This window comes from Osmerus eperlanus, chromosome 21, assembly GCF_963692335.1.
Source record: "Osmerus eperlanus chromosome 21, fOsmEpe2.1, whole genome shotgun sequence".
In the NCBI taxonomy this organism is placed as follows: Eukaryota; Metazoa; Chordata; class Actinopteri; order Osmeriformes; family Osmeridae; genus Osmerus; species Osmerus eperlanus.
Window position 1 is genome coordinate 7056183 of NC_085038.1, and position 20008 is coordinate 7076190.

General features: G+C 41.3%; 2 protein-coding genes across 3 annotated transcripts in view; one reads left to right on the plus strand and one right to left on the minus strand.

Moving 5' to 3' along the window:
* gpc6a (glypican 6a) overlaps nt 1-6789 on the plus strand; it is a 76624-nt gene extending 69835 nt beyond the window's left edge. Inside the window, exons 8-10 of one of the 2 annotated variants that reach the window (XM_062447050.1) lie at nt 1125-1255; nt 2489-2664; nt 3501-6789. In XM_062447050.1, the coding sequence (XP_062303034.1) occupies nt 1125-1255; nt 2489-2664; nt 3501-3718 (525 nt within the window). In that variant the 3' untranslated portion in view covers nt 3719-6789. The remainder of the gene's footprint in view (nt 1-1124; nt 1256-2488; nt 2665-3500) is intronic. The other variant, XM_062447051.1, reaches the window with a different exon arrangement.
* Nucleotides 6790-13137: 6348 nt separating this feature from the next.
* gpc5a (glypican 5a) overlaps nt 13138-20008 on the minus strand; it is a 70559-nt gene continuing 63688 nt past the window's right edge. The window contains exon 9 of the mRNA XM_062447262.1: nt 13138-13953. Within this exon, the coding sequence (XP_062303246.1) occupies nt 13793-13953 (161 nt within the window). The 3' untranslated portion in view covers nt 13138-13792. The remainder of the gene's footprint in view (nt 13954-20008) is intronic.

Below are 20008 nucleotides of genomic sequence, written 5' to 3' on the forward strand. Positions count from 1 at the left end.
GCATCTAGTGGTCTCCCAAGTAAAAATGATATCATCTATTAAAGATAACTTTACGTTTCCAGAAGTGTACAGTACATATTACATGTATACAGTATGTGTTCAAAATGCTGAAAAATCATAACCCGTTTTTGGACACGGGAAATTCAGCCCTGACTTCCATAGAGGATGGCTAACAGGTGTTGAGATCAAGGGTGTCTCTCGGACTGAGGGGTCAGTGTGTTGAAAGCGTGGGTATATCAAGGCACACTGTTGGCTGGAGGGTTGTTCAGCTAGAAAGTTATTAGGCAGCTTTTTGTCTCTCTAACCCGATTAGCACATCAAACATCAGGCCACAGTTCTCCCACTATGGTGTCTTGTAGGCACCAAGTCTTTCATGTCCTTTAAAAAAACAGCAGCTCCTCTGGCTTACTCTTCAACCTCAGCTTTTGAGACGAGCCCTGTGACGAAAGGGTGTGCGTTATCTTTTGTGTCGTCCACTTACATCTCATCGATCGTTCACTACTTCAATACTTTACACGGGTGCTTCAGAGGTTCGTATGTTTCTGTGTTGCGGTTGGGATCATCCTCGCAATCCTAACAGTGTCTTCGGCCGTCTCGACTGAAGCAGGGAAACCACAGTCCCGCTATAGTCGTGTATCTCATCCCCTCAGTGTCATATCATGACAGTCATCTCATGGGCCTGTGCTGATAACCATCAGTTTGTTGGTCCATGGTATCACCCGGTGTTGCATATCAGTTGGAAGTCCGGGAATCAAATAGCTGGGACCAAGATGTGCTGTAAATCTTCCTATTTTTGCTATCGGTTATCATGTGTCATGATCCTAAACGGACACATCTTACTCTACAACTGGGTGATATCACAGGGGACTCTGTTTATTGGCTACATTGTGGAATATTCAAGGTCCTCAAGTCCATAACAAGGTCTAAATACCTACATTGGGCGGGTCAGATCAACTGTAATTTGTCCAAACATCTGGAAAGACCTTGACCTTTTAAAATTGTGTCGATTGTGTCACACAGGTTGTAGACACCTTACACAGTAATGTAAACAGATGACATCCTGCGACCTAATTCATAGACTAGTGCATATATCTGTCTTTCTTCCCCTCGGGCTTCTGATGCAGGTCATTGACATCAAAGAGAAGCTGGAGAAGTCAAAGAAGTTCTGGTCCAACTTGCCAGATGACATTTGTAAGAAGGACAAGGTGACAGAGTCAGACGAGGACCAGTGCTGGAACAGTCATGCCAAGGCCAGGTACTATTCAATACTTCAGTGTCTACCGAAATGTGCAGTATTTGGCTTGGCATAAGGATGCAGTCTAGCATAATGAATGTCATATAATATAATGCATATAATTCTTTGGTTTGTGTCACAGTAGAATTGCTTGATTTCAGGAAGCCAAAAGCTCATGATACTCTCAGGGTTGTGGTTAGTTTTAGCAAATCATAGGCTGTTCAGTGTGTATATTCAGCTTGTGGTGCTGTGAAAAAAACCCAGAAACAAAAGTCCTGATGAACAGAATCCGCATAGACTATTGAGCTGAGGTGGTTCCTGTGTGCTGTGACCAGAGCATAACACGAAGCCAGCATCAGTCCCTTCTCGTAACCACAGCATGGTATCCCACAACCTCTGGCCATCTGCCTCCTGTCTCTACCACTGTGCTAGAGAGCCTGCCACCACACCACCTCACCCCATCGCTCTGGCCCTCCCCGAGTCACATTATCACCAGATGGTGCAATAAAAAGATCTGTTCATTTCCCTGTTTGTGCCAACTCCTCTCCACACCACCAACCTAAATGAGTAAATTAGCTAGGTAAGTTGACTTGACTAGTAATAAAACATTGATGGGAGTGAGTGCAGACTGTGGGCGGAGTGGGATGGCAACTGATTTCCCCGTGGTGTTTAGAAATGTCAAGCATCGTCAACCTATATTCCACATTAAGTATTATCAAGGGGAACCTTTCGAATGCAATGCATGCTGCGCTGCAAGCCTGCTGGCAGACACGGAAATTTTACAATCCAAATAAAAAAGATAAACACCAAAAAATACACCGCAACCAATTAGTGTCAGGCACCCGAAACGACAGTGGCTGCTGCTACCTTGAGGTGCATCTCTGATGGACCTCATGGATTTAGTGGATCTCAGTAGTATCATAGACTGATGGACGTTGCTAGCTCACATGCAATGGGGACCTGGGGACCAGATTTAATAGGCTTGTCTGGTTTGATTATACAGTACTGTTTTATGGCCACTCAGAGCAGCTCTGAGTGGTTTCTAACTCTCCACATGGCATGTCCTACAAATCACCTAACGCAGTAACTGCTGCCACCTCTACACAGCGAAGATGAACTCTTTATGATGGCTTTTGTCAAGCTGACTGGTTTCCTCAAACACCTGTTGTCTGTTTGCACATTGATGTTTGTATCTAGAGGGTGAAGTAATGGTCCTGGTTTTCATGAATAATGGTGGTATCTACTCCTCTTCAGGTACTTTCCTGAGGTGGTGAAGGAGGGCCTGACCAACCAGCTGAACAATCCAGAGGTGGAGGTGGACATCACCCGCCCAGACACGCTCATCCGTCAGCAGATCATGGCCCTCCGAGTGATGACCAACAAGCTCAAGAATGCCTACAACGGCTTCGACATCTACTTTCAGGACTCCAGTAAGTCTTTCACATCATATGTGAAGTCTTCACATATTATGTTTCATGTTTATCCCTCTCCACGGTGGCATTTGCCAATGGGTTTGGAATGAGGCCAAAATTGTTTAGCATGAATGCCTATGGGTTTGGAATCATTCCCTAAATCTCTCCAACCTCCTAATCTTAAATTCTCACATTTGGAGCCGGTTAGTGATCAGTGATCTACCATTCCCTGTTGGATTGGAAGCGGCCTATCCTCAGCCTATCCTGAGCTAGAGCTAACACAGTCTACTAAACAGTTCCATTATGGAACATGTTGGCGACCGGCAGACACTCTGGCGGTGTCACACACTGTCTAGACCCACAGTTCCATCGCCACCGCCACTCTGTTCCGCTCTTCTGTCAGAGAAATAAGATCTTAGCTGTCACCCCGAAACCCTTGGCAACCCAGCCTCCTCCTGTCACGAAGGACCCCGCCGTGTACAGCAGAGCAAGAACGACATCATTAGGAGACCGAATAGCAACACTGTAGCTATGAAAACACGGAGTGGCCTCATGGAGGATGACAGGAGCCAGACAGCTGTACTGACTGTGGCTGATGTTCAGTGTGGTTCTGAAGACCCCCTGTTGATCATGCGTGACGTCCACTGAAAATGAGTTTAGTCCTGACCTGAACTACACTCATGCTGTCACGAGAGATGTGTGAGTGGAGAAAGGTTTGCGATGCTTGGAGGTCACCTCAACATCATGACTGCGTGTGAGAGAGCGATGGTGTCAAGGCGTCCCACGTCTAAGCGTGTGTGTGTGTTTTGCATCACCAGTCATCGCCACGGTGGCATCTGTCTGTGTCTCTGCAGGTGACGAGGGCAGTGGTTCGGGCAGTGGGAGCGGGTGCACGGACGGCTGCACAACAGAGTTTGTCTTCGTGGGCACGGAGGCGCCCGTGGTGGGGGCAGACAGGAGTGATGAACGAGCCGCAGCAGCGGGCAGAGGACAGAGCCACGGACCGTCCCCGCTGCTTCTAGCAGCTTCCCTCGCCCTCACACTTCTGGCATGGCACAGGCAATGGAGATAATACTGTACCTGCATGTGGCCATCAGGGACCTGCTGTCTCCTAAACACGTAGGACATTAAGTTCTCCTGTTGTGAGAGTTTCCTAACCGGACAGGACTATTACTGTAGAACATTTGGAAGACCCAACGAGAACTGAGGCGGTGGAATCGAGAGGGAGCGCAGTGCTGCATCCTTGCTTGTCCCCCAAAGAATGCTTGGTGCCGTCACTAAAGCAAGCTTTCACTTCTCTCAGAAAAAAAAAATCGAATAGGCTTTCTCCTCCTTTCCAGAACTCTTCTGAACCATGCTTTTCCCTTTTGAGAACGTGGAGCACGTTGAAGGTGTTTTAACAGATTTACTAATAAGTGAATACATAAACATTTCCTTTTAACCCCAGGCAAGGTTATGAAACTCCTAAAAGTAAACATTCTAAGAATCATTTTGTTTCCAAAATCCTCCCACAGGACAAAAAGATTATGTTTCACTGTGAGCATGCATGGCAAGGTCATAAGTGAGAACTAAGAGATAGCTTATTTCAGCTGTTGTTTGCCTGCAAGCTTTTCAGTACCTGGATTATGGTGCAAGCAGTCTGGTGCAGGGCTACAGTTATGTTGTTTTTGGCATTAGGAAGCAGTATTTTTCTCACAGACTCTCTCTAATTGCACATCTGATACACTAATGAAGTACCAATGTCTTACTAAAAGAACTAATTTTGCACAGATTTTTAGTTAGTTCCAGTTGTTTAAAAACGGCAGGCAACATCAATCCCATAGAGAGAAGAGAATCTATTTATATTTCCAGATCATTTACATGTAAATGTTTTGTACCTGTAACCAATTATCTATTTCACGAGAGGTGTTGTATGGTATTATATAATTTTGCTAATGGCTACCTTTTTGTTCCTTTCAAGTGTGAGTGTTTTTGGTCAAACATGTTCATGTATGATTATAAAGGTGAACAAATATTTATCACAATTAAGGCGTGGTTTTATAATTGCAGACAATTTACACAGTGTTTGACATATGCATCTCAGCGATCATCTCTCAGCTCATATTTGAGAGAACAGTACAATCCTGTGCAATGTTGTTTTTATGGTCTTAGTCTAATTGGAGTTGGAAAGATTGATCATAAATTGCAGTAGGTAAAAACCAAGAGTGTAAAAAGCAAGAATACATTACATTTTTATTACGTTCATTTTTTTTATCATAAGCTTGACTTGTATATTTTAGCTAATAATTTTATAATAATAATTAATTTTAAGTTCGGTATATATGTTCACATGGGGCATTTGTTAACCTTTTAGCCTTCAAGCATTCTTTTTTACACTTAACTCTTTGTTTTACAGGTACATAAGGCCTACAGTACTGCAGAATTAGCTAATATACCTTGCTTGATTTGTACAAAAGAATACACAAAATGTGTCTCTAACTATGCTAGATGGAACTGCCGAGTGTAAGCAGCATATATCCTCAAGAAAATCTCTTGCGAAGTTTACAAATCATTGAGAATGCCCTTTCAAAAATGACAAATGTGACAAATTTGCTGGAAATGACTGTATGTGGAGCTTTTGAGGCAAAGAAATATGTCACTGCCACAACTTTGCTGGCGTTCACCAGCATTGTAGTGGTCAAAGTCACTTTTTACTAATTTACACTTCCCACAAGTTTTTACCAGATATTCACCAGAATAGTTTGACTAGATTTAAGCACCTGAAGTTCACTACACAACTTATTTGCATATGATATTCTGCAAATGTGCTGCAACCAGTTTGCCATAAACCTATTTTTGGTAAGGATCTCGCTTACCTTGCCTCACCTTCATTTGCCAAAGGGCAACTAGAATGTATCAGTTGCACTTTTGGCTAAGTTTTAGTATTGATTGAGAGGATTAGGGTTAGGGTTAATCATTAAGCCTTAATGAAAACACAATTTCATTTGTGGCCATAATTATTTCATGTCTGACTCTAAAACTATGGTCAAAAGCTGTATCTCAACTGAATAATCATTCTGAAAACAATCCTAAAAGACATTACCAGGTTATTCTAAAGGAGTTCTAGGCTATTCAGAGTGTGGGCAGTAAGTGACAATTGGTGATGTTGGCTTCAATAGAAAGACAAGAGAGATTTCTGGATGCTTTCAGATGACAGTGTTCTCATGCCTGGGCACTCCTTCCCCTTCAGCTCGACTCACAGACTACTGTGGCGTCTTTAGAAATCAGAAACTCAGGAGGCAGGGAAATCCGCTGCAGAAAAGGTTGAATGCGCCCCTGAGAGCCTTTCCACCGAACTGTGAGAGCAGTCACTGTGAAGAAGAGGGTCTTGAATTTCGTGAATTTCTGAAGGGGGACGGTAGAGGAGGTGGCTTCTCTTCTTCAAATGACAAAACAGAAACTGAATTAAAAAAAGAAGTCTTATCTTGAGTGGTGGGTCTTGTGTCCCTAAAGAGCTTTATCACCACAAATATCACAAAGGTCCTCTTAGTTGGAGAACCAGGTTTTTTTCTTAACCCTCAACAACCTCTGCCTTTCCTCCCTTTCCCTGTTGAGGTCAGAGACATTTCCATCTGAATTGTCACTTTTGAAACTTGCTCTATGGCTGTTTTCATTTTTTTGCTTTTTATTTTTGTCTGAATGTACTGTATGGCTTTGCAAAAATTAATAGATTCATAAGATTGAAATCCATTGGAGGCCCGATATTATGACTTTGCTTCAACAAATGGTTCTTAAAGAAATGTGTCATGCAAAGTCATTTTTTCCTTTTAATTTCCAGATCTTTTGCTGCACTTTTATTATACTGTTTGTTCCACAAAGAAATGTTCAGTCTTGTTAAGAAGAAAGCCATGTCATGTGCATTCTGATTTGGCACAACATTTTAAACTAAGTGAGGAGCACATGAAGGAATTGCCAGAGTGCACTGTTATCAGCTGATCAGGATGAAATTGATGATCGTACAAGCAGACATGCCTTACCATTTTTTTAAGGACTAAAATGGATTGCATATTTGGGTTTTGTTACTCGTTGTTCTATACAAAAAAAATGAAGGGTGCAAATAAACATTTTATTAGAAAAATAGCTGACTACTGGTGAATTAATCTGTCTAAGCCAAACAGGGGTTGATAGAAATTGCCAGTCCAGTTGATAACCCCATTGTATACAGGTCTCAGAAATATACAGTACAACAAAAAAGTATCCGAAAAGTTTCAATTATACTTATTTTGAGCGCCAAAAGTTGGTTCTTCTTTTGGTACTAAGTTATGGGTGAGAATATTATTACATTTACATTTAGTCATTTAGCAGACGCTCTTATCCAGAGCGACTTACAGTAAGTACAGGGACATTCCCCCCGAGGCAAGTAGGGTGAAGTGCCTTGCCCAAGGACACAACATCATTTGACACGGCCGGGAATCTAACCAACAACCTTCTGATTAATAGCCCAACTCCCTAACCGCTCAGCCATCTGACCCCCTGATATTATACATATTAATTATCAAGTTGGATGCAGGTGATTGTTTTACTGCAATAAAAAAAGGTGATAGGAGACTTAATGATGACTTGAGGCCAGTCAGCAAGAGTATGCATGAACCCGCAGCTCCAATGCTCCAATAATAATACATAGGCATTTTCTACCAGAAATATTAATTATTAGTATTAATTATTAATTCCAGCATCTCTAGAATGCATTGTTAAATAATTCCCACAACTTCTATCTTATTCTAAAACCTTACAGTGGTATTTGAAAGTCCTATTTCAATTTGGTTCATTCTCTAATATAACTTTTTTATAGTCTTTTTTTAGAGTTGGCCTAAACTTGCTTAAGTAATTACATGCTAAGCAGAACTTTTAGATGAGTTTTCCTTTTATCTTTCAGCACCCTCTCTGCCCTTAACAGAAATGTGTACTGTATGCATAAACAGCTTTTGTAGTGTGCAGTAAAAAGGTCCAGTGAACACATACAGTAACTAGAGAGGGTACAATTTCTGGGGAAATTGTAGGGTGTGCTTGCTTGCTTGCGTCAGTTGCACAGGGGTCCGTTTTTTAATTACATTTTTACAACTGATATTTGGTATATTTTATATAAAAATGCATAGGGCCCACTTATAATTTATAGGCTAAAGATTACATAGATTTAAAAGCATCTTTTTTTGATGCTCAGAACTGCTCTTTTTCAGAGCTCCTATCAAATTGGGAGCCTATCAATTCGACGTGTGAGCGTATTCTTTTGTTTTCTGATTGATTATTTACAACTCAAAATACGAGTGAAGTGTAGAATGAAATATGATGTCTTCTTATTTCCCCTGCAAGAGGCAGCCTCATAGCTGAATCAACGAATACATTTGGCAGACCAATGTAAAAATTGACCTAATCTCTATGACTTAAACGTCCTTTTAAGTTTTCCCTTCTCGTGATATTGCAGGCATGTAGCCTACTCATATTGCATTCATTCATGAATAAAGAACCCCCTTTGAAGATTATTCTACGACGTTACCGGCAGTAGAAGATGGAATCGCGATTCAAACAGTACCATCTGCTAACTGAAAATATGCCCCCAAAAACGTAAATAAGCTTGACATTTATTTAGTGGAAAATCGCTCATTCATAAAAAAGCTCACTGGTAGCGATCATTGTCAGTAACAACGCAAAATGCGATATAGCCCTGTGTGGAGAAGCTGCCCCGGTAAATTCTACTACAGTACAGTACTAGACTACTGCTGTGTTCGTCTTGGTAGCGATTGCGTTGGTTGAATTCGATTTAACGTTCCGTTGTACGGTTTAGGCTGAAATTAATTATTAATTTGTATTAATTATTTTCTTGAACAGATTGACAAAGTTTAGGCTGTGGCAATGAAGTTCAGGTTAGTAGGCAGATAGTTTCACCTATTGAAAGACTTGATTTAAGTAAGGGGAGTGCCGAACATGTTCTGTCGCCGTTTGATTTCCTAAACAGCTGTGTATGTTTTGTAGTGTGTCTCGCGTAGGCTACAGCATTGCAGTGAGCAACACTGGTTTGAAACCACAGGTAATGATAATGTCACCAACAAATCGTTTACTTGTAATGTAATGTCATAATAAATCCTACAACGAAAATGTATTTGTGAGGAATGTTTATTTTAACGATTGAAAACAGATGCATCATAGACCACTGTAGTATGTGTTGCCCGGGCAACAGAGGCTAATGTCATGATGCTAATGCTTCAGTGAAATAGTAGACTACCGTTTCCGAAAGTAGATGTGGGCCTACTTCCTTAATAATATCAGCTAATATTGTACATTACATTTCATAATTGTGTTTCACATCACAAAGTAAAATGAGTAAATAGTTATCACCCTGGCCTCTTTACCTGTGGCGTTTCTGCAGCTGCCTTGCAGTAAAGCTATAGTTAGCCTAGCTATCCCCCAAGTTAACAGATGAAACGAATGTTCTGCTACAGGTAGTCACGCGTGTTTTCGTGACGTTAGTGACGTAGTGACGTTAGTAACGTCAGTGACTGTGGCTAGCAAATTAGCCACCGTTAGCTTCACTTTTCGCCACAAAAACTTAACTTGAGCCTAAACCATGCAACGGAACGTAAATCCCAATAGAAGCAACTCAATCGCTACCAAGACGAAACTTTTGACACCTAGATTGTCTATGTAGGCCAAATATTGACTGAGTTTTAGGGGGGCGAAAATAAACAATAATAAATATATATGTGAGAGAACAAAGGTTGTGCTCTCGCCGAAGGCTTGAGCACACCCAATAAAAGAACCATGTTTTGAATACAGTGTACACTGCAGCCTCAAGATGCCCTACTGTACAGATCTTATGTCCTGTTGAAAAGTGTTACACTGTTGAAAGAATACCTTATAGAACGGATATATTTTTCATAGGAGTTGGATCTGCAGTGCCTGCACACACACGTGCATCAATTGTATAATTTTGAAATGACAACTTCAATGGGGACATAACACGAAACAGCCTCATAGCTTAACTGGAATTATTCATAACAAATCATTTTTTTTCTTTACAATTATTTATGTGTTTCAATAATGGATGAAGTAAAATGTAAAGGTCCAATCTCACGGGGGGGGGGGGGGGTAAAGTGCAACAATTGTATATGCTGGACCATATTCTTAAATGTCCTTCATTGTTCTTCAAACAGTTTTAACATTGAATATAGGATAATATTAAAATTAAGGTCACAGGATGTTGCATAGAGAGTTCTCATTTCAAGCCTAATTGTAATTGCTTTATGGCTCACAACTAATAGCGTGAGGGCATTGGAGACAGAGAAAATCCCTTGAAAATAAGGACTTGATACAAAATTAAATCTCAGTTTTCAATTTCCACTCCCATAAGAGTTTGTAAATTAAATGGGTTTAAAAACCCTATAGTGTCTAATGAAAGACGTAAATAAGTTAATAATTGAATTTCAAGTATTACGTGTCCCTTTGGGAGAAGTTCTACATTAATTTGACCTTCTTTTTTTTGGCCCAGGTACAACAACGTAAAAACAAAGTGATTAGCCCATGATATTTATTAGAGACTAATTGTCTTACCTAAAGCACAAAGTCATGGCTTTCCTTTTAAAACCTCTCTGAAAACGTATCCTCGCCCTGCTTCCAATAATAAGGTTTCTCTCTTTATCTTTCTCTAAGAATAAAAGACACAGTTACATCTGTCCTGGATGGAAGGGAGATTACCCTTCCTGATCTTTCTAAAGACAAGAATAGCGCAGTGCAGAATTCCCCCTGAGGGCTGCAGCGGAATACTGAGAGATTCCAAATTAGCATGCTCCCTCGGTGAGAGGAGAAGGAGTCAGGTTTATCCTGACTGTGACCCATCACTTGACTTTGAGTGCTACGGTGACAGAACAATTAGGATGTGGTGGTATTTTATTTTAATTTGACTCAATCGGGGTTAAATAATAGCTAACAGCAGCCAATGCTACACAAGTAGCTTTGCTCCCACAGTAACTTATTTCTCCCACTCTTCAGATAGTCTCAATAAAAATCAAATGAGTGACACAGAAATCTGAAAACAGAGCTTTGTGTGCCCTCTTACCCAGAAAATGAAATAGATCTGTTAAAAGAAATCCAACTGAGAGTCCAAGTTCGTGAAACCATCATATCCAAGATACAGATAATCTGTTAAATTTTGAACATACAGTACATACACCCACACAGAGACATAGCCATGCTTATGAGAACAATTCTCTCCTCTTGTTGACCGTGGACCCTTTGCATTGGGATTTGATAGGGTAGAAAGCAATACATTGAGTTCAGTTCAATCCTCTGAAGGCTCACTCAAAACAAGAGATATAGTGCATGAACGAACAGTGTTCAAACAGTATTCATTCATTCGCCTCCAAAACAGTATTGTACCATTATTATGTTGCCCCAAGAACCAGCCAATCTTGTGTGTTATGGGGTTTTAAGTTCAACACTCAGGCTATACAGTACCATAGCAGCCATCTCCTGAGGTTTCAAACGTGTCTGTCTAGATTTGACAAAGCCACTTCATCTGGAAACCATGGCAACGTCTCACAGGCAGAGAACGCAAGCATCAGATGTTTCACACGGAAGGCTGGCGGTACGGGAGACTTCTATGGAATTCTAGCTCCCATTTCGCTTCCAGTGAAGCGAGGAGAACGCACAATTCCAACTCTGAAACCCTTCTTTCTCACATGTCTCTAGAGGAGCTGAAGAGGGGGGGGGGGATTAAAGTATATCCTTCACTTTGAAAAAGAGGATGGGGAAGCATGGCTGTGATGCAGGGTAAAGCTTAGATACAGTATAAACTCAGGTGTAGAAGAGCAGATGCAAAGACTCAGTTGGTGTCTGTGTATTAAGAGCCCTGTGCTGTTGCCTTTGCCTTGTCACTGGAAGCAGAACTGGGTAAATTAAAGCAATCAGCTCAGTTTGGGGGTGTGGGACAAAAAAGGACAAATCAACATCTCTGAAATGAATATAGGGGCGATTCAATTGGGAACGCCATCATTGAAAAATATAATAGCTTCTCTACTGAACGATGGGTGGATAAGTCCTAGCGCTGTCATTAATAAATGCCAGGTACTTAACCTTGCTCTCCTGGACAGCATCCAGTCTGGCTCAACACCAGCTACAGGGCCAAGGAACCTCTTGCTTTAGGCTTTAGGGCAAACAGATTTAAGGTCTCTTTTGTCACTTTGAATGCCCTCCAAAGCATTGTTGGCTGCATCTTTTATCATGTCTCTATGCAGACGACTAGAGTTCAAGTGTCACAGTCAAACCTTGGTTTGCAAAGATCTATTTTGTTGTAACTCTAAAAGAGTAACTCTACAAGAGTAACACTTGAAGAATCATAAAAAAGAAATGGTGACTGTGCCAGAGTGAGAAAGGGGAAGGGTAGCTTTTCAAGCTTGCTGCCCTATTTTCCAAAACACGTCACTATTTCACTACATTGAACTCATGATTGTATTTTTGTGCAGTGAATCAGACAGACACAGTTCGACACACATTAGCCTGTGCTACAGTCATGGACATGATCGAAAGGGAAGATGAATCCAGAGTATTGTAAGACCATGTAATTAATTCATGTATGCAAACCAGTGCTTCTTGATAGCACTCAGCAGTATTCATCTCCACAGGAGATCCCTGGAGCCCTCAAAGTATTCAGAGCTAAAAAGAGCACCAACGTCATGGTTTAGACTATCCCAAGATCCACTTTAGGTAAAAATGAACAATGTTTTTGCTTGAGAATAAGACATTTGCATTGTGAGTGGACATTCATGCAGGGAAGCCATGTCTATTTACATGATGAGTTTAATTTATCAAAACAACTGTCCATTAATGTTATTCATAATCAAACCAAACCTGAAAGACTTGAATACAATGTATTCTCTCATTTCAAAGAAGAGGTTTGATCTGTCAATTCTTGATGGTCTGGGTCGAAGACATTTATATTATTGTCTGTTGTTCTCTTAAGAAGAAACACATATGCGGTAGGGTCAGATTATCAAAATGATGAAGGAACTGATACTTCAGATTGAATTTTAATTGAGAGATTCAAGCCTACACTGGTCTGAAGGGAACCTGAAACAGGTAGGCAAGAAATGAGTTCTGCCACATCTGTAACTCCACAAAAGATAGCTTTGCATCCGGACATGAGAAGAAAAAAAGAGGAGGATTGAGTGTGAAAGACGATAATCGACTCCTGGGGAAACTAATCTGTCTCTGAGGAAGCGAGAAGAGGGAGGGAAGGATGGAGGCATGTGAGGAAAAAAAACGAACTTACACCCCCTCATTCCCTTCCTCCTTTTCCCTTTCTTAAATCCCCCATGTTAAGATGTCTCAATTAAAAGAACTCCAGGCAGGTGAGTGACGTTAGTGATACGTGTGGGAGGGGCTATACCAGTGCCATGTCAAGCAGCTGCACTCTGCTTACAGTATGAACAGAAAAGAATAACTGAACAGAAAGGGGAATAATTGAGATTTCATTTTTGTACAAAAGCATATAAGAACATGGATTTGTTAAAAATACTTTCAAAAGCTGTATTTAAAAGGTAATGGGGGTGATAAGAGTAAAATGAGATACATGGTACCCCAAATAATATTAGGGAGACAAAGAAAGCGTTCCAATCCTGTAATAAACAGGATGCACATTTTACTGTACTATATTTATATGTCAAAGAATGCAATATATTAATAAATGAAATCCAATAAAACTATTATTTTTTACTTTTGTACATCATAAAAAGGTACATTTTCATTAACTTTGAGACAATGTGACGGATGTAATTTGTGGCAGTGACATTAGCTTTTTTTTAAATAGTTCAGTATAAAGTTGTTAGCTTAAAAATGTCATGTAGAAATTAACCAGTATTTGACAGTTATCGTCTCTCCTCTATATTAGAGTCAATGTATAAGCTCTGTTATACAGACACATTGCATACAAGTTTATACAGGTTTCTTTGATTTCTTTGATTTCTGTTTCCAGTCTTGTGTTGCACTCGTCCTCCACTCCATAAGAGTCCAACGTTCATCACTTTGCTCTGTCAAATGCATCACTCTGACCTTTCATTCTGGGAACTATATGGAGAAAAAATTGTCTTGAGAGGATCCCACAAGTTGTCTGCCTCTATTACAAGGACAGCAGTGTCAATAAAGAAGTTAAGATCAGGGCCAAGAGGACTCGTGTTGCTGTCATCCTCCTGTGTGAGCTTGAAGCAGAGCTGGACTCAGTCTCGAGGTCCTCTCCCTGGGGGCTGGAGCGACGGTGGTCGTCGACTACGTTGGGAGACACTGAGGAGAGAGGAAACACAAACATTGGCCATTAGAATGATGCTCATCAATAAAATAGCGTTTCCAGTTTATCAAGAACAGTTTCACAGGGCATGATAGCATCTTCAGCAGCATGGCAGACTTCATTCGCTCTCAGTTACTGAATTCCTTTCAGCAAATGCCATGTTCCATATTTGTCCTCAGCTGTTCCATACTGTAGCTGTGCCTTAGCAGGAGGTGTCCTGATTATCGACATCTTCTCCATGGAGTGGTCCACGCAGGAGGCGCTGTCAGAGGATCCGAGCATGGCCTGAAATTAACAGTCTATTGATTGGGTGCAGCGCAGTCCCCAGGACGGTCATTTGAAGGCACACACAGATAGTCTGACAGCACAGTGTTCCCTGCTCAGGATATGGATCTTTCACCACCACCAGTGTACTCCATCCACCTCTATTCTATAGCTTCTAATGAACTGGCAAGATTGAAAATGGAACCCTGGTAAATACACTGCAAGGCTTTGAGATCTCTAATTAGCTTTTGTTCAACCATGTTGTGATTTTCAGTGCCCACAGAGGACAGAAAAGCTTGTCTTATCTCACATGTCATACCACGCTACGTATCTGCATCACATCTGCGTCACATGACATACTCTAGCTGTGTTTTTCAGACATGTATGGCTCGTACTGTACACGTCATCAAGTGTTATCATGCTGAGGCTGTTGTGCAGCAGGCCGATGCATGTGCATTCTGAAGTGACGGTGGCCATTAAGTTGTGTACAGAGTGTACCAGTCTGACTGCAGGCCTCCAGGGAGGTGTGTCAGGGCCTATTAGAGGAATAGGATAGGATTGTTGATGACCTGTGTTCCCCGCAACCCGCTCCTCCCTTCTCTTTGTTTACCTCTATCTCTCTCTCTCCATCTCAATCTCCATTTCTAGCAAGTGAAGCCACTAAAGAATATGAAGATTGGCAGTTTGATAACTGTGCAAACAACCACTGATTACTCTTGTGACGGTATACATCAGAGTGCAAGAAAAGAAAATGTCTTCATGTAATAAATATGGATAATTGCAAACATCACCCTATCATTATCTATGAGATAGTTTGTTCACATTAACAGTTTCTGTGCAACCCCCATGGTTACAGGTAAAATAACTCTGTTTGTGGGCTCTGGCCTGAAAAATATAGCATACATCTGAGTAAATCCTTTGTGGCAGTGTGCTTACAGAGTTCCCCCGTTTTTCTACACGACTACGAGGCATCCGCATTAGGATGTCAGCAGGTCAAAGAGAGAGATGTTCTGTACAGTAGGCCTCGAGATGTGGTCCACACCTGATGTGAAATCAATAGCAGTTGTACCCTGACAAGTCTAGGTGGAACTTTGATCAATACCCCACCGAACCGCAGCGGGAAAATAACCTGCGCTAGTTACAATGGCAGTGGGTCTGTGCTTCGTGCCAAACAGACACTTAGGAAAGGACAATGTGTTTGTGGAGTTGATAGTAATTTACTCTATGGGACAAACAAGGACAAAGAAAAACTTCTGAAGCAAATTTGGAGTAAACTTTGGGTGACAAAATGCATGCAGCATAAAGATTAAGCCACTTAATCTTTAAAAGAAAACATCTAGTAAAAGCAATATTGTCCATTTAAACTGTTGCCCATTCAAACTACTCTTTGAAGAGATAGAAAACAAATTACAAAGTTATAGTAAGTTGTTGAATTTAAAAGCAAGTCTGTGTTGCACATCCCTCTGTTTGCTTGTAGTTGATCTGAAAGGCCTTGACACATGCCCACACAAGGACAGCACATCCTATTAGGTGAAAGTAAGTTGATAAACAAGTGTATCTCAGTTCTTTCAGACTGTTCTTCCTTAATTGCCAAATGCTTGGTCTGGAATGATAAGTAAGTAAATGACGAATGCCTCTGGCCATGGCTTTAAGAACTCAAAGGGAAGTAGCACAAGGGACACAAATTGAAAATAAACAGGGACAGCTTGATACATGAATGCATTCAACGTTGTTGCTTTGGAAACCATTCTATTCAAACACAGATTAACCCATGTTTACTACTTACTACTTACTTACCAATCACCACTCACACGAATACTTATCAAGAGGCATAGCCAACAAAATGCCAAACAGCTGGACTCTAATGTCTGCTCTTGAACATCATTATCTTAATGCATTATAGTTCAGAAGTCCCGAGTACATGGACTTTACATGTCATCTTTGAGGTCATTATGAAATACTATATTTAAAACTATATCCAGGCGGAGAGTTTAATCTTTGAAATTGTCTTAAATGTATCTTCACCATTCCCTACAGTATAACCGTATTACTCTGAAGGATTTGTTTGCATTGATCTTGTGAAGCTCTGGAACCTGAGACAAATGCCTCTCTATTGTACAGTACTGAGATGACAATGCACATTCAAATCAAACTCTACTCATTATCAGCGACGGTATAAAAAATGTCAAAGAAAACAAAGCAGGTCTCAGTGGACTACCTTCATCAACAGACACTAATGTGTACAAAACGATGATCTAGGAAGAGGAATTAAAAGTGATTTATCAGAGGAGTCTCTGGCATTGCATCTCAGAGTGAGCTGCTTGTTTGTTCAGAGCTGTTGTTTCTAGAGAAGTAGCGAGATCAAGCGGAGGGAGAACTGCATAGCACGGCCGCCTGGGACCTCCTGAGGAGAAGGCTGTCTGTTTGTCTGGCTGTCTGGCTGTCTGTGGGCTGGCTGTCTGGCTGGCTGGCTGTCTTTTTGGCTGGCTGGCTGCTCACACTCGCAGACAACACAATTGACTGTATCCCTGAGTGAGACACCACATCCCCGTTCAATTACATGAGACAGACTCTGCGAAAAACGATCAATGAGTTCTGCATTTGAGAAATTATATTGTTTTGCATGTTTCTAACCGGCTTTTGTTGATGAACTGCTCAGTTAAACCCAGCGAGTTTCAAATTGAGAGGTTTTCTCTCTGCATCCAGATGAATAGACACACAGTATTTATAACTTTTTTCTACACATTGAAGAACAAGGCTATTTATTATTGACAGTCCTTTAAGAACATTTACACTCCAGGTGCTGTGGCAAATCCCTCCATCCCCCATCCACACCCCATCCCTTTCCCCCTTGAAGTTATTGGGCGCTGGTGAGAAGGAAACACCACTAGTGAATTTCTTCCACAACATACATCTAGGAAAATTAATAGTTTATTAATAGTCCTCAAATGAAGCAGGCATATGAAGTATATATTTTTGCTCATTAAATTGACTGTAACTTAGTTATTCCTCATCCCTTCTCAGTGGCTTTGCTCTAGCTTTAGCAGTCTCCACTTAGCCAACCTTATTTATCCAGGAAGCTCCAATCCTTCTGGCTGTGAGTCCAGGATCAATGAAAACTAATCAAAGGTAGCAGCATCATAAAATATGGCCCAGTGGAGCAAGACAGTCATTCAGCGCTGCATCCTCCAGCTAACTCTGCCTCTGCTGCGCATGTCCTGCACAGTGGGAACGCTCATCGCCTAGATTCCTTCCCCTCGGCCCGCATATGATCCACAGCGCACTCCATATCACACCCTGACTGACACTACTGACTGAGTCAGTCAGTAGGCCAAGCAGTCAGCCAGTCAGCCAGCCAGTCATTCAGCCAGTCAGCCAGTCAGCCAGGCAGTCAGGCAGTCAGCCAGTCAGCCAGCCAGTCAGTCAGTCAGCCAGGCAGTCAGCCAGGCAGCCAGGCAGTCAGCCAGGCAGTCAGCCAGTCAGCCAGGCAGTCAGCCAGTCAGTCAGCCAGGCAGTCAGGCAGTCAGCCACTCACGCTACAGGAAGCATACCAATCAGCAGAGATAGGTTCCCATTCACCCAACAAGACTACCTCCAGTTTCCTGGATCATTAGACAGGAAGATAGAGGGTTGAGGGGTTGAGGGGTGTTAGAAAGTGGACAAAGTGCCATAAAGCTGTCAGTATGCTTGTTTGATTGGTGAAGATTGCCGTACTAGACCTATGAAATGAAAGTGTGTGCTCGAATGGCCCGATCAACCCATGGGGTAAAAAAATCAACACAATATTACACAATATGGCAGGGACAGCAGAGAGCAAGGAGGGCAATACAATCGTCATGTTCACAACGCAAAGTTGAGCAGATTGTTTATTTGTAAATACATTTACATTTATTCATTTAGCAGATGCTTTTATCCAAAGCGCCTTCCAAGAGAGAGCTTTACAAAAGTGCATAGGTCACTGATCATGAGATGATAGTTAACTATTAACAATATTATGTGTAATATATTATATATATATATATTATATATTACTATATAATATGAAAATGTAAACCACCTTTTCCTCCCTCTAACTTGCCGTAGCCCAAACTATCAGTGGTTATTCAGATATTGGAGCCATCTCAGCGTAATGTACAGCCTACTACGAATCTGAAGCCACACACAAACATGGCAAGGTCACCCAGTCTTCTGTTTCAATGAAAAACGCAGGTCCACAAATATAGCGTGCCAAGGGATTTACTGCATTGAGGGATATAAATCTGTCAACTGACTGACTTCAATCAAAACCACATTAATCCTGATCATATTCCTGCCAATGTTATTTAAATGGCCAGGAAAGCGAGTTAGTGTAACTTCAAAGCCAAGTAAGCCACACCTAATTGCTTCCTAATAGAAAGAAGAGAGTGAATATAATGCCATGGCAACGACATGTGTTCCTTTATGAACCCCTCTGTAACAAACTATGAACCCCCATGACAGCTAGGATGACAGGTGATAGGCATAATACTGTACAAATCCACAACAAACCACCACAAACCAACCTAGTCATAATACATTTACATGTAGTCATTTAGCAGATGCTCTTATCCAGAGCGACTTACTGTAAGTACAGGGACATTCCCCCCGAGGCAAGTAGGGTGAAGTGCCTTGCCCAAGGACACAACGTAATTTGGCACACGGCCGGGATCGAACCGGCAACCTTCAGATTACTAACCCGATACCCTCACCGCTCAGCCACCTGACTCCATAATACTAGTATTGCTTTATTACTTGGTCTGTTTTATTGCTATGCAATATAACTGACCAAAACAAATTTCTGTCAGATACAAAAGCAGATTTTCCTTTAAACACAGCTTTTTATCGTCAACGTTTGTGTTTACCCATATTGTGCAATCCCACTGATGTCAACCGTTAAACGAAGCAAATAATTAGATTTCTTCCAAATCAAACATCAAAGGCAGCCGTGTTTCCACCAAGCGCAGATGATCTGCTAATTAGCATGGATACCCTACAACAACGTAATTTTTTTATCTTCCTAAAACTACATTTGCATAATGAATCAAGGTTTTGGGATTTGAACAGTTCCCTCTCTTATTAACCTTCCATTAACCTTTTCATTAACATGGGGAGGCTCTCTGTGCTGCTTCGTGGCTTCCTGTGTCGCAGGGCTTGGTCCAAATTCATCACACCACCACCAGAATCGCTCATGGGTGATTAGACTACAGATACAGCTAGTGCTGCCACACATAATAATGATTATTTACCTCTGGCTTCTCGGGGGGCAATGCTACAAGACAACAAACAGTTTGATCTGGAGCACTGCTCAGTGGCGTATGCCACCCCACGGGTCAATGATGGCTACAGTAGGATAACCATAACAGAATCATCTTTACCTTTTAACAGAACAAAAGGTAGATACATGAAATCTACTCATGTTTGGTTCAAATGTAGGAAGAGCACACCGACTGTTGGTGTCATAGCAAACTATTTACATTCAATTTAGTCTCTATCTGTTGATAGCACGTTTTGATGCTGTCAAAGGACATGATTATAGTATTATTATTCACCTTCCAAATGCAAATATTGTCAGTCTTTGGGTGGATGATGGCATATTTTCTAGCATATGTTTAACAGTCAGAAGCGTACATCTATTTTCACAGTTTTTGAATGATTATAATCATTCTGAAACTGGGTCACCAGTTGCTAAGGTAACTTCTCATTCAAGCGGAAAACAAGTTAGGCAGAGAGGAGAAGCAGCACTAAGGCTTCAAAGGATGCAAACTAGTG